Source organism: Schistocerca americana, chromosome 4 (assembly GCF_021461395.2).
Source record: "Schistocerca americana isolate TAMUIC-IGC-003095 chromosome 4, iqSchAmer2.1, whole genome shotgun sequence".
In the NCBI taxonomy this organism is placed as follows: Eukaryota; Metazoa; Arthropoda; class Insecta; order Orthoptera; family Acrididae; genus Schistocerca; species Schistocerca americana.
Window position 1 is genome coordinate 330,722,076 of NC_060122.1, and position 15,819 is coordinate 330,737,894.

The 15,819-nt window shown below is 35.4% G+C and overlaps 1 protein-coding gene across 1 annotated transcript in view; it reads right to left on the reverse strand.

The window, feature by feature from the left end:
- Positions 1 to 4,660: 4,660 nt before the first annotated feature.
- Positions 4,661 to 15,819, reverse strand: part of LOC124613049 (voltage-dependent calcium channel subunit alpha-2/delta-3) — a 622,965-nt gene continuing 611,806 nt past the window's right edge. The window contains exons 23-25 of the mRNA XM_047141624.1: positions 11,676 to 11,940; positions 11,323 to 11,533; positions 4,661 to 8,550 (exon numbers count right to left, since the gene is read on the reverse strand). Of these exons, the coding sequence (XP_046997580.1) occupies positions 8,440 to 8,550; positions 11,323 to 11,533; positions 11,676 to 11,940 (587 nt within the window). The 3' untranslated portion in view covers positions 4,661 to 8,439. The remainder of the gene's footprint in view (positions 8,551 to 11,322; positions 11,534 to 11,675; positions 11,941 to 15,819) is intronic.

The following is a 15,819-nucleotide window of genomic DNA, read 5'->3' on the forward strand; positions in this document are numbered from 1 at the left end:
GTATCACTTGGCTTGCTTGTGTGGTGTGTGTGTGTGGGGGGGGGGGGGGGGGGGATGATAAGAACAGCCAATATTGGCACCAAGTTTTCCAAAAACCTTGTAGCAACTGACAGTTTGAAAAAGGAGTTTTAGATTTTACAAATATAAAACACTTTCACTTATTGCAGGTATTTTGTTATTAATTTCCCCTAAGAGGTCATAAGTTTACAGTGAACATCAAAATTTGTGGCACGAATTAATTACTAGCAGTAATTGCTTTTGGTATATAGGGATGGATAATTGTTATAGTTCATAAACTTGGTTTCACTCTGTTTCCACTTAAATTTGAACTTCCTCACTGCACAGTTCGACCACCTATTCAAATTTTCAGCTGGAATCAGCATGTGCCAACACGCCCTGATGTAAGTTCAACACCACTAGGTCTGTTACATATGAGTTCAACACTACCAACTCCATTACTTTATTATGCAAATATAAATGTCAAAGACAGTATCCTGATATTAATTTTCCATCAAACGGTGCTGACATTTGAGAATACAAATTTCTATTGAAGAGCCTGATACACAGAAAATAGTCTTAATGAATACAGTGCACATCCTGATCTACTATTGAAGTAGCTGATACATGGTCCAAAAATGATACAAGAGCCAACAACTATTGATGACAATTTTGCATCTACACAAAAGTGCTTTGTAAGAATAATACCCCCTGGATGTGCTTAGTTTGCAAACTGAGGCTACGGAATGTTTGAATATAAGGAAAAGATAGAGAGCTACCCATCACAAAGATGACACATTGAGTTGTAGACAGGCATAATGAAAAGACACTTGCACATTAGTTTTCAGCCAAAACCTTCTTCAAAAAAGGAACGCACATGCACACACACACACACACACACACACACACACACACACACACACACATACACAAATGTCTTCTCCAGTATCTTGTACTGGATTGCCAGTCCAAGTTGCGGTCAAATGTGTGTGTGTGTGTGTGTGTTTGTGTGTGTGTGTGTGTGTGTGTGTGTGTGTGTGTGTTTGCTGAATGAGTGTCTGTTTCCTTTTCTGAAGTAGGCTTTGGCTGACAGCTTATGTGCAAGTGTCTTTTCTTTATGCCTGTCTACAACTCAATGTGTCATCTTTGTGATGGGTAGCTATCTATCTTTCCCTTATATAGTTGATATTCCGGTCTGGAGTTTCCATTGTTTGCTTGTTTGTATGTTTTAAGTGGTCTTTGGTCAGCCAATAAGTGTTAGGTTTCATTTTACAACTGCAAATAAAATGAAAAGAAAGGCCTAGAGTATGTACACTTATAATTTCCTCCCAGTCATAGTCCTTACTGGATTACTTATATTTAAACTACAGTACAAACATTATATCATTAGTGCAGTATTTGGAGGAAGAGAATATGAGGACATTTATTGATTACATGTCACACCCATATGATTTTCTTTGTTACTGCCATGTGGTATTTCAATTACATTTTTGGTAACATTTTCAGGAAGCAGCAATCTTGTAATGTATATAAAATCACTGAAGAAACAATTTAGATCAAGATGGTACTTTATTAAAATGACCAATTTTGGCCTATGCTTAGGCCACCTTCAGACAGCACCATCAGCTATAGTTGACGATGTGTACAACAGCCAGCTGACCTCAGTCACTGAAACTGAGGTCAACTGGCTGTTGCACATTTCGTCAGCTTCAGCTGATGATGCTGTCTGAAGATGGTCTAAGGATAGACAAAAACCTGTCATTTTAATACAGTACCATCATTATCTAGACAGTTCCTCGCTGATATTATATTTCAATTATGTGCTACGAGATCTTAATGGATTGAATAAAAAAATAATTTTGTATTCTGCACAATGCAAGATAAGCTTTTAGCAGGTGAATGACACATTAGAATGAATATTTTACATATTTTCATAACTATAAGTATTATTCATGTCCAGTGTCTCTTGAACTACACAGAAAAAGAAGTAAGTCACTTCTGAGGGACTCAACTTGCTGACAGCGCTCATGCCTCTTACAGTCCACAGCTGGAATAGGAGATTCCAAAACTACTTTTAGTAAGTACACTCCATACCTTAATATTGTTAACTTATGGACAAACTGTAATGAGAATCAATAAACACATAAACTAGCAACATATTTACAAGAAAATTTCATCTATGTAGGACCAATAAATTGTCATATTCTTTTTTATGCATTATTTACAGTTTTGTCAAATCATATGGTTGAGTAGTTAGATTGCCCAAGCTGTTGTAACATATGTACAACATGATCATAGCTCAGTTTTGCTCCCTTTTTCTGTACTTTCATTTTGTTCACCAGTGATCAGCTAATACAGGGTGGTGGACAAGAAATGGACAAATTTTAAAACCTTGTCAAATTTTCAATTTTGATTGTACTGCATTGAAAATAAGCACAATGTACAGAGTAACTTGGTAAATTTTAGTAACAGAAGGAAACAAATCAAATGTGGAAAATAATGTCATGCAGATGATGACCTTCACTCACAGTGCATTTGTTAATGTGGTCCTTGAAGTTAATCATCACTCATATCATTTGGTACTGCCACAATTTCATTTCTGATGGCACTCTTCAAATCTGTGATGGTTTGTGGTTTACTGACCTATACTTTTGACTTGAAGTAATCCAAACAAAAAAGTCATAGGGGATGAAATCTGGGGAGTGTGGAGGTCAGGGAATGTCACCATCCTTTGTAATTTGTATCCAGGCAAAATCAGTCACACAAAGTCCAGTGGAATCCTTGCCATACCATCAGTGGCACTGTCTTACCAGTATCACTTGTTCTCTGTGTCATTTCCATTTTCATCGAGGTGAACGATGAAAAAGTCTGGAAGCACAGCAACAAACACTTGGAATTCATCATCACAGCCACATTTCTCTCTTTTCCTAAAAGATAGGGTCCAATTATTCCAATTTTGGAAATCCCGCCCATAAAATTACCTTTTCACTGTATGGAGGGCACTGGTGTAAACCTAGTGGGTTGCTAGGTGCCCAGTGATGGTAATTTTATTAGTCCACATGGCTGTATAGATGGAAATAAGCCTTCCTCGTAAACATCACCACTGCATGTTCATCCTCTAAAATTTCTAACATGTGTACACCAAATTGTTCATGTGGAAAATAGTCAGACAAAAGGAGATTCCAAATGAACATGATTTTGTAAGGATAAAATTTCAGATGTTTGTTCAAGATTATGATTAGACATTTACGAGCAATTCCAAGTGTTTGAGAGCAGTATATTGTTATTTGGCTCCAACTTTGAATAACAGACACTCTTATGCGATTAACATTTTGTGGTATGATGATGGCCACTTTTTTGTTCATTTTCATGTTACTAAAAGTGTGAAAATCATTCACCCACCTCAAAACTGTGTTGTGGGAAGGAAGCACATCATGCACACAGAGATTAAGGTGACAACAGGAAGCACTTTGAGTGATCATGATAGACTACCCATTTCATATAAATTCTTCAATGGCAAACACATAATGCTCAATGCTGCAGTTATCCACTGCAACTAAACTTATATGTGTGGGCTAAGGGTAGAGGGAGTTGGTGAACTTCAGTCACTGATACTATCAACTAAAAAAAATTCCATTTCCTAGCCCTCATCCTGTATATAGTCTTAAAAATTAATATAAAACCTCAGATGCTTCCTTGAATTTTGCAGCATCTTCATAGTTACTATATGGTAGCTTGTGAAATACTGACTTAGATTTTTGTCATGAAATATGGCTGGTTAAACCAAAGGGACATATTTCTTGCATTCTGTAGCACACAGTCAGGCATTTTTTCATTGTCTATCTTGTATGTCTGTAAATGTATAAAATGTACACAACAGTAATAAATACCATTCTAATCAACATATTTGCCAGATACTGTGGCTCCCACAATAAAAATTTTCTTTCACAAACTTCAATAAACAGTGTAAAAACTTTTCTTTTCCTTTCTGTGCTGAGACATTTAGATACTGATAGAGGATGCTGACATTTATATTGATGAAATTCCTGTTGACATTTATATGACTGCTGAGTTTCCCGATACACAGTAATTTTTTTTTTTTTTTTTTTTTTTTTTTTTTTTTTTTTTTTTTTTTTTTTTTTTTGAGGGTGATTCATAATACCTATAGTTAAGGAACTTATTTGGTATTTTTATCTTTATTCAAAATCAAATTTTAACCAGACTTCTATCTTATTCTGAGTTATACTTATTTTACATATTGTCACAATTTTTCCTGCAGAGGAGGTCCAAGAAACTGGTATTACACAAGATATAGTTTATTTGTCTTTTTCTTTTGTAAAAACCACATATCTTACTAATGTGTTGCACACAGAAATAAGAATTAGTCGAGCAGAGGACTACTTTGCAGATAATATGTAATACAGTCCACCTCCAAAAACAGGATAGTACTTTAAAAAACCATTCTATACATAAATAAAAGGTTTAAATTAAGGAACCACTGAAAAAATGGAATTATAGTTGATAAAAATACTTGTAATATGATTAATTTTTTCATTAATAAGTAGTGTGTGATACGCAGCCATATGATCATGTAGGTGGTTTGCAGTTCACTCTGGTATTCACTGTAGAATGTTAGACTCATTACAAAACAAATCAAAATAAATTGATGTAGAGAAATATTTTTATTAATTTTTATTGCTGATTTTCTGTGTTTTACACAAAATGTTTTCAGGTTTTCATATAGCCAACCACAAGGGGATGCACATTTGTGTCCATATCCCCACAAACAGCAGGAATATTGTAGGGTATTCCAAGCACTAAAATCTATACAAATTTTAACATTACATTGAAGCTAACAGTTGCTAATATTTTACACAAAACATTGCAATAAAATCCATAATAATATTTTCCACATGAGACAAAACTAATTTGAACAAAAAGGTTTCAAATTTCCCACACATTATTACAACACCGCAGTTACGTACAAGGATTGTATAATCAAAGCTTTTTATTTAAATATTTTAGTACAATAATACCAAAAAATAAATTATTTAAATGTAACTGTGCCATTCATCCACCTACTTTTATTCATCTCTTTCCTCACTATATTCAATAACTATTTTTATTCTGATCTCTTATTCATATAATTTAAATGGAAGACATAATGTTTGCAAGAGTAATTAGCAAACAATCAACAGACTTGGAGTAAAAATTCACACATTCTCCACATTAAGGCATCCAAACAATATGCAATTCATAAGTCAATTTCCTTCCCTTCAAAAGTCAAGCCTTCTTTTGTAACAGACCACCACGATCTAATACTCCCTGTAAGTATATCACACCATATAGTATAGCATAACCACACGGCAGAGCACAGGCAAAATGCATGAAAAATGCATATGACTTTTAAAAATTACTGTGAGATGGAAAAATGTACTTGGTAAACAATTAAAAAGGAAAATTCACTCCCTGTCACTTTTTAGCTTTAACAATAGAATACTCAAGGAAAAACTTTCAGTCATCACACCTTTCTTACTATTTGTGCACTGATGAACACACGGTCATGCTTCCTTTTATGTAAGTTTCTTGATAAATAGAGATTAAAAAATAAATCTCAATTCACTATAATTTATCACCACCTCATTATTGTAACCTTTATTCACAGCAACATGAATTGTTTATGTTATAAGTTTTTCTTTCATTGAAGGTGGATTGTCCAATTATTGTTCCATTGAGATTTGCACCAGCTTATTCTGACACAAATAAATTATTGCAGTTTCTTTTTGCACAGTAGGCCGCAGGTCATTTGAGGATGGTAACTGATGTTCCTCTTATCCCTTCAGAAGAGGTATGGTTTGCTGTAATGGCCATGGAGCACTGCTAGGATACATACAGTACATATAGCACACCACAGAAATGCAATCTGATTACAAAGTACATCTTTTTTTCTTATTGTGTATCAGTATGAGGTACTTTTCACATATAAGAAATTATGCAAAACATGCTCACACACAGAAACATGCACACATTTCTACTGTATTTCTAATTTATAAGATTTCTTAATACTGGTATAAAAAGTTACAGTATGAACAACCACATTCAACACAAATGTATGTCTCTATTAAGTTTCATACCATTTGTAGTAGTAATTTTTCCTTTTACTCTTTGAGGTATTTCTAACAGTAAAGTTTGCGTTGTTGTGCTCATTATGTAGTGTCAAAGTTCCAGTGTTTTTGCTAATATAAAACCATTTTCTTCTGAACAATAATGAACATTTTCTGCAATGACTTATCATCACATAGTCTTTGTGTATCTTCCTAAAACTATCCATTAAAGATTTGCTGGGTTCAAAGTCAGAGAGAAACAATAAACACAAATACTTTTATTTAAAGATATTTGGTGTATTTCTTGGTGCAGCAGAAACAGCGAGTCTGCATACAACTGGCTGAGTCAGTCTATTTGTTAAACTTATTGTCTCATTGTTACAATACTTTCATTATTTGCTTCTAAGTGATTAATTTCTGTATCTTTCATACATGGCAAAGTAAATCCTGCATCTTTCTGTAAATAGATGAGGCTTAGCCTAGGTAACTGTTAAGAATTGGTGGCATTCAAGGAGCTTTTCAAATACAGAGTGCATTTCATTCTCCATTAACAGATGCAGGGGAAGATCAAGAGGGCATCACTCCAGAAAAAGCATTTCTTTTCCTAGTCCATCTGAAGCATATGGGCATAATTATATATATATTTAATAAGTTAACACTTAATGATCTACAGACAATATCAAACTGCACAAGAAAATCAGAAGTGGGATAAGGGTTGTAGTGGTTAATATCACTGATATGTATTAGGAAGGTTACTACTTGAAATTGATGGATAATTAATAGTTTTTCCATATAACAGATTTGGTCTAGTTGTTTCATTTAATGTTATGTTTAATGATTGGTTCTTATTTGCAGAGATATGTTCATCTGGATATGTTTGTATTGCAGTACTTATGCCTGAAATATTAAAACAATGTCAGTTTAAGTGTTTGGCACAGCTGAAGAGCAGAAGAAATTTTTCTTTAAAAAGTATTAAGTTTACTTCTTGCTGGCTTCTGTAGGTTTGAACCAATGTAGCTACGAAAAATTTAGGATGTAAAAATCTGTAGCATCTACTAATCTACAGTATTGATCATTGCAAAAGGGGCAGTCTGTTTTAAATGATTTGTGAAAATTGTGCTATACATGTTTACGGTTGTAAGAAAATGGATAATGATATATGATGAGCTGAACATCAAGTCCTTTATAGTGGACCCAAGAGCAGGTTATTTCAATCCAACGACCCCTGATTTGCATAAAACATATTTTGCATTAGGTCTTACAAAGAAAATTAGTTTTCTGTGAAGTATTGATATAACAAATTGGCTCTCTTGAGAGTAAAATTAATGAAAATTTGGAAATTATTTTCACAAATTTGAAAAGAATAATTAAAAACGAAAAATTAGAAATATAACATTGTTATGACAGCACACATACTTCAACAGAAAGACTTCAATCAATCCACCATAGCACATAAAAATTCAACTAATTTTTTTGATACCAAAATGAAGTGTCACATTTTTGATAGGCTTTTCACAATACGCTCAAAAACAACCCACTACAATCTTATATAAAAAATAAAGTATTGTTCAGTCCAAGGGACAAACATTCTTTGACAATTAAAATAAAATGATACATAGTACATATACATATATATATCTAGACTAAAATTTCTGAAAATAAATAATTCAGGAACTAATAGATATCTTATCTACACTAACATAAAACTTTTAATGATTTCTTAACAGAGTTAATGATATTATTTTGTATACAAATTACATTTTTATTTACACCATTTCTCTGTAAAGAAACAGAATCTGGTGAGTGAAGGAAGTAGTAACACAGTACTTGTGGTACCAGTCCAAATTGTGATCCACAGTAATAATTCATCTCAGTTTTTTAGATGATCAAATAACTTAATACCATTGAACACCAACAGTAAAACATTTCATTCTAATGTAAGAAATAAAGTATGACTGTCTGATAATGAATAAACTGATTTACACAGCCCACTGTGTTAAATATATAGTGATATTTTGTCTATCCCACAAATGTTATTGAAAATAATTGTCACTGAAGATACCACTTCCTCCATGAACATTTAAAACTTGATGTTTCTTAACAAAATCCTGTAGCACCTGTCTGAAATTACACACAATAAAAATAAAACATTCATGTTATTGTAGGCTGAACGTAATCTGTTAATAATTGATGTTCACTTTTTATTAAGTCTGCTGCAATGTCACTGTCATACCATTGCAGCAATAGCTTGTAATTACATTCATTTTATTTCTCTTCTTGAGACAAACTCACAGAAAAATAAACACAGGAAAATGGTATTTTATTATAAAACAGTCAGTCATAAGGAGACTGATATTGCCCTAATAGTCCACATAAATAAACAGTAGAGTAGCACCCAAGGAGACAAGGACGAAACACTTCCATGGCCACAGGCTCTAATTTCACTTTCCTGAAACAAAATGCAAAGATTTAGCATTTTCCTAAGATGTAACATTAAAATATTACATTTTAAAATTTCAGGAGTGTGTTGTAGGTGAAAAACAATGTGTAAGTGTCCACACTATTGCTGAATGATGCAGAACTCATTGTATAAATGTCATCTGTGGAAAATTTTAGTTTTTCCTGCGGTAAGGTAGAAGAACTGCAAAATATCTCTGGCAAATTCTGATTCTCAGTAATTACTGTTGATGAAAGTAGCTCTATGAAATTCCATATCATGTGACGGACCCTATGCAGGTGAACTACAAGTGTACAGCCATTGATAAAAACAGTGGAACTAAATAATCATATCATGTTCGTTGAAAGACAGCTTGTTAACTCCATGATCAGCTCAAGGTGTTAACAAGATGTCTTTTGACAAATACTTTCAAGCTGCAGAGCATCAAGCACACAAGATTTTCAAATAATATTATGTTCCAGAATAAATCAATCAGAAATGAAACATAAGAGTTGGATGTTTAACAGTGTTTGCGAACTGAGAAATTGGCATTCAATGTAGTACGGCATTATCTAAAATCAAACTGGCAAAGAGAACTATGGGCATTGTATTTTACTTCTGGAACATGAGTCATGCTAGGATGGCTCAGTCAGTAGAGCACTTGCCCACAAAAGGCAAAGGTTTTAGTTTTGCGTCCTGGTCTGACATACAGTTTTAATCTATCTTGAAGTTTCTTAATCTTTCTATTTTCCTTGTTTTGTTACTCTTTTGCATCAATACTCCTCATATTCCTACATACCAAAATACTGCTACAGGAATTGAGCTGACTTTACTATTCTGAGATGAGGACATATTTGATCTTGGACATTTTGCTTCTTGCTTGTGTGTAACAGTCTCAATCACAAAGGAGATAATACACACTTGTTTTACAGCTTTAAAGGTCATTAGTATTCCTTCTAAACACCTGTAAATACAAGTTTGTCATGTGTATCCTTGCAGAATGCAATTTATATGGTTGATGAAATTTTCTTGAGTTACCACCCAAGTCATTGCAATGTGTTGTCATACCATTTCGACAAACTCCTGCTCATCATCGTCAGGTGAAACATTGAGTTGGTTTCTTCACAGCCGCTGAACTGCAAATGACTCTAGTGAAGGCCCAACATGTCAACAGGTGGGCCAATCACATACCTCCAGAAGAGATGTTGTGATTTGTTGGAGGGGTTAGGGGGGGGGGGCTTCAATGGGGTGAAAGGGAATAGTTACAGATGTCAATTCTTGGCTACACCTGTCTATTCTGTCCATTGCCTCTGTTGCATTCACTTCTTTGATAACTAAGTCCCAGAATTCATTGGCATGGCATAGCCAGGTACCCATAGCCCTAGGTGGCCTATCACTGACCTAAAGATATTCTGCATTTTAACCACTGAGCACAAATGGTTTATATGTTGTGTTTCTCCATTATACTGGCAATCTTGGCTCTGGCTGACCCTGTTTGTGGAAAGAATGCCAGGTACTTAGTTTCTTCTTCTAGAGTGTTTATTTTCTTCTCCCTCCTTGGCTGGAGAGTGCATCTTGTTTGTGTCTCAGAGCAACCATTCCTCTGAAAGATTTCACTTAAATGCTATAACTTGGTACGTAGGCCTTCCTTGTCACACATAGCTCATGTTCTGTGTACCAATATGCTGAGCACAGACTGCACTGTGCTAGATGATGGCAGGTGTTGTTTAGCTATGTGTCTGTGTGTGTCTTCTTCCTATAGACAGAATGCTCCAATGCACCATCAGGGGTCTTCATTATCAGAACGTCTAGGAACAGTAGGCACCTTATTTTCTTCTAACCTACATGGTGAACTTGACATTGTCTTCTCAGAAATTCTTGTAGGTTTGACCAGACAAAGGTGATGTGCAATGCCAATTGCCAGTGGGTTCTCAGATTCAGTCACCAAAGAAGTAGAGGAAATAAGAGTACATGATTTTGTCAACAGGACAGCAATTTCAAACTGAGCGACAAGGGGTGGTGCAACTTCTTGATAGTGCATGTCCCCATATTGCTTATGTCGTAATGCAGAGGTAGCACCAACTAAAGTGGGAGACACTGAGGCATCCATCCTATAGTCTTGGTCTCTCCCCATGCGATTATCACACCTTCAGTCCCTTAAAAAAGGCCTCGGAGGAGAATTCCTGTTGGATAAGAACTTGTGGCCGCAGACAGTTATGGACTCCTTCATGCAGCACAACATGGTGTTTTACTAAGCGGATGTTTCAACCTGGAGCATCAGTGGGATGATTGTCTCAATGCTCACAATAAATCTGCATGATTGGCTAACTGATTCTGGACTTCATGGCCTTCAAACAGAAACATTTTGATCATCCCTTACATTTATATCATATATCTGCACAAAGAGGTGTGGTTCAACAATTTTGCTTGGTTACATTAAACATAATTTAATGAAAACAGAAGATAATATCAATTTTCAAGGACATAAGTTATCACTAAGTTTCCATGAACTGAAAATGAATGAATTTCTTGGCTTTTATTAAAATAAATAGAACACAGCTTGCTGAGAATAACAGATTAATGTGTATCAGCTAATGTGTGAGGGGAAACCAAGGAAGCACAATGTAATTATGTCAAATTGTCAGTTCAATAGCTACACAGTAAATGTAAACAAAAAGAGCAAACACATAAATTATTCAAGTTTTGAGATTATAGCAAGACTATTTATAATACTGTGAGGATATTTTAGTACGAATGACATATAAATGATAAATGACTTATTACCTCTGGGTGATAATTCATACACTTTGGAGGCCTTCTTCTGTACATTGCCTCCTGTGGCTTATTACGACAGTGTGCTCCTTCTGCTTCAGATACAGAATCATAAGTTACTTCCTGTGGTACTATACTAAGTTGTTTGCTGCCACATGGGCATAGAGTGTCAACAACCAACAGAATTAAATTGCTTTTAGGTATTTTTTGAACACTGAAAGGTCTAAGAAAGGGAACAAGACATTTTCAGTTAGTGAGATTGTCATGTTACATAAGGCACATACAGCTCTAAGGAGGAAAAGAGGAGTTACCTATAACTACAAAACTAACAATGCCAACGTATAAGAAAAGAAGGTTGAACTTACCTTTCACATCCTGTTGAATGGCAGTTTGTTAGCTTTCCTTTCAGTGGATTGATATTAAGTCGATCTGGCTGTAAGATATAGAGATCTACTCGTTTATCACATGGTCTTGGTTGTGTCTTATTTGCTGGATTTATGTGATGAACCACAGGTGTCATGTAAGTATGATAGCCTTGTCTCTCAGGAAGAGATCCTTCACTAGTTGGAAGGGAAGCACCCTCATCTCTTGTTACAAATGTGTCTGCTTCAACTTCAGTGTATGCAGTTCCTGCAACAAACTTTGTTATCAGGAGCAGTCCAACTGTTTTACATTAAGAAGTAAAGGTGCAGCAAACAGAAATGAGCCTTTTTTTAAATATGGCATACTTTTGATGAATTTTAATTGTTCCAAGCACTGAGTTCATAAGAGGTGTATGTCTATAATAGTAATTACTGTAGATGTTGTAACAGACATATTAGTTTATTCATTTATAACATTTGTTCACATTGTATATATCATCTTAATGGAATGAGAAAGCTATGGTTTGAGTTATCACATTCCTACAGAAACACTTTATTCTGTTGGGCAAGAGAAAGAGTACACTCTAGTTTTTCTGCACATCATAGTGCACTTCTGCATGAACAAAAATTTACTTTTGTAGGAATTTATCATCATTTACTTAATTAGGTCAGAGGAGAAGCTCAGCAATATGCTTAGATGAAGCACTGATGCAAACAATTCAAAAAAGGTGTTGACTTTGTTAAAATGATAGTACATGCATTACATTTCTGTACCATGATCACAGTAAAGGACTTTAACGTTATTTGTGAAATGAGTAAATATAAAAGGAGAAGACCTGTGCTTAAAATTTCATGGAAACATCATACTAGCTAAGAACCATATAGCAGAGCTGCTGATTCACAGATAGGAACAACAAAAAGACTGTCACAAATAAAGCTTTCAGCCAATAAGGTCTTTGTCAAAAACAGACAACAGACATACAAACACACACATTGCCAGCATGGCTCCAGTTGCCTGAGACTGCAGTCATGTGTGTGAGTTGCATTTGTTTGAGTGTGTATCATATATGTCTGTTGCATATTTTTGACAAAGGCCTTACTGGCCGGAAGCTTTGTCTTTTTGTTGTGCCTATCTGCGACTCAGCATCCCCGAGATATGGTAAGTAGCAACTTTCCTGTTCATAATATTGTTACAATCCATCCTGGATTTTCCATTGTTTGATACTAGCTAAGAAAGTATTTAAGGAATAATTTTGACGGGGATGAAAACCTTACTCTTGTATATCATGGTTAATGAAGGGTGGATTGAAATCACACGTATGTCACAAGATACAACATTTGCCACAGTTGTGCCAAAAATTTTCCCATACACTGGCTGGATTCATCCCTGTGTGGACATGCACAGGAGCACCACAGGTGCCCCTGTGTAGGCTGCAAAAGTCTTCGCAACAATGACCTGACACTGCAGTTGCATTCTGTTAGTTGATTTCCTCTGGGACCATTCATAAGAACTACTACTGTGAACTTAGTCAATAGGTTCAAGGCATTTGTTCCTCAAATCTGCACTGTAACTGATCACATAAACATTGTATCTCTAGAACAACATTGGAAATGTTGGCTGCTATGTGTTCCGTTGTTCTATAACAGTTACCATTACAGCTCGACTTGTCTTCCCCACATTTCAGCCACTCAGGTAAGCACTTGGTGCAGATGACTTACGTGCATAAAATCTGTGCATAAAATCCTCAACCAATTTCCTTATTTTTTTCTTAAGATATTAAGCAACTGTTTTCCCAATTATGAAAGAATGTAGACAGGACAGGAGACAACAAAGAAAAATGAAACAACTGTACTTTTTAATTCAATGATCAACATAATGATACGCTGTTAGCCATTAAAATTGCAACACCAGAAGTTAGCAAATAGCCAAATTTTACTTATTGTATGTATGTAGAGTAAGAGGAAAAACATAATTTAATTTTTTTAAGGTGATTTGGGGATGTGTAGGATGTGACTTTAGTACACAGGGCTGCCACCTCTGGCTCTGAGAGCAACAATAGTTGTAACTCTACTGAGTATCGAGTTGAATTGAGCTTGGTTGACATATGTGTGTATATCATTTGATGCTGCTTGAAGTCTATATCACCAGAGTTCACCAATCATAGTGACTGGCTAGTGATGATGTGTGAGTCTCTTGGCAACCCATGGGAAGAAGAAAAAAAAAAAAAAAAAAAAAACATTTCTTGACTCAAGGTAAGTGAAAGCGATACAACTGTACAACACCACTTGGCTGACTGCAAAATGTGTCTATCCCCTCAAGCACCAGTTGCTTGGTACCTTGCATGGCACTGAGTATGGCCCTCCTGAGCATATTAATTGTATGAGGGCTATCCACAAAGTACATTACGTTTTGGAATTAAAAATAAATAAAGTATTGGAAATTTTTTTATTATATACAGATGAAAGCCACACTTAAATACTACTTTTCTACATAGTTGCCATTTAAATTAAGGCACTTATCGTAGCGATGGACGAGCTTGGAAATTCCTTCGTCATAAAATTCGGCCGCCTGCGCCTTCAACCACGTGGTTACCTCTTTTGGGACAGAAAAGGTGTGATTTTTGTGGAGTTCCTGGAAAGAGGCACTACAATAAACTCTCAAAGGTATTGCCAAACTCTGTACAACCTCAGAAGAGCAATACAAAACAAGCGCAGGGGAAAGTTGGACTCAAAGATCTTGCTGATTCACGACAACGCCCGGGCCCACACGGCAAATGCCACTCGTGAAGTTCTCGAATCTTTTAAGTGGGAGTCGTTTCCTCATCCGCCGTACAGTCCCGACCTGGCACCGAGTGACTTCCACTTATTCCCAGCAATGAAGAAGTGGTTGGCTATGCAGTGTTTTCATGGCGACGCACAGCTTCAAGAAGAGGTAACCACGTGGTTGAAGGCGCAGGCGGCCGAATTTTACGACGAAGGAATTTCCAAGTTCGTCCATCGCCACGATAAGTGCCTTAATTTAAATGGCAACTATGTAGAAAAGTAGTATTTAAGTGTGGCTTTCATCTGTATATAATAAAAAAATTTCCAATACTTTATTTATTTTTAATTCGAAAACGTAATGTACTTTGTGGATAGCCCTCGTATATGCACACGATAGTTATGGGATTCTGATCATTGCAACAGCAATATCATGGAACAATAAATCAGCCTTGAATGCCCACCGGCCATTGTCAATTTACAGCAAGTGCCAGTAGACAGTTCTCCTTATTACTTGAGCCATAATATGGCCTTCTCACAAACAAACAACATTTAAATGCAATTTCTAAGTGAGAAATCCACTGTACAATGCTTCCTTATACATATAATATAGATGGCATTTGTCCTATCTACTTTGCACAGTTGCACTAAAATGCTAATCATTTGCATATCCGAGCAAGTAGTTTCTTGTAGGGTACATTCATGATGCTTCAATTTTAATGGTCAGCAGTGTATTACTAGTAAGCATCTGCTTATATTTGATATACTCTCACATTTCACATGTAGTTATATCAAACACAAATGTTCATCAACATTTATTTTGAAGTAATAGTTTGTCCCACTGAGCACCACAATCCCATGTCTTTTCTGTAATAAATATCTATAGCTACACAAGGTTTTACAAAACGAATAGTAAATATTTTAGAGGTGGTAGTACAGACTTATTTGAATAAAAACATTTCACATAACATGTGTCCAATCATTTCTTGTTAAAGAGATACAGCTAGTTATAGAAACATATTTTCATTTCACATGTTGGTACTTCAGTTGCTGTGGGTTTATCTATGTCATTGTTTGTTCTCAAGTTCAAGTTGCAAAGTTGTGTTTGAGTTTAAAAAACAATTATTCAACTGTGATTGCAGTTTGTTGGCCTATTCTACTGTATGTAGCACACTGCATGTATTTACAAATGCTGAGTACCCAATGTGGTATTTGTGTATGTGTTCCATAGCAGAAATTCTGCTGCTGCTCATAGAGAGTACCAGAGATAACTTGCTAACCTCAAAGTACCAAATCTTAGAGAATTTACTTGTGCTTGTGCCAAACTGTATGACATTGGCACAGCATCCAGTGCCATGCTTCAAATGGATGCACAAATGAACACAGT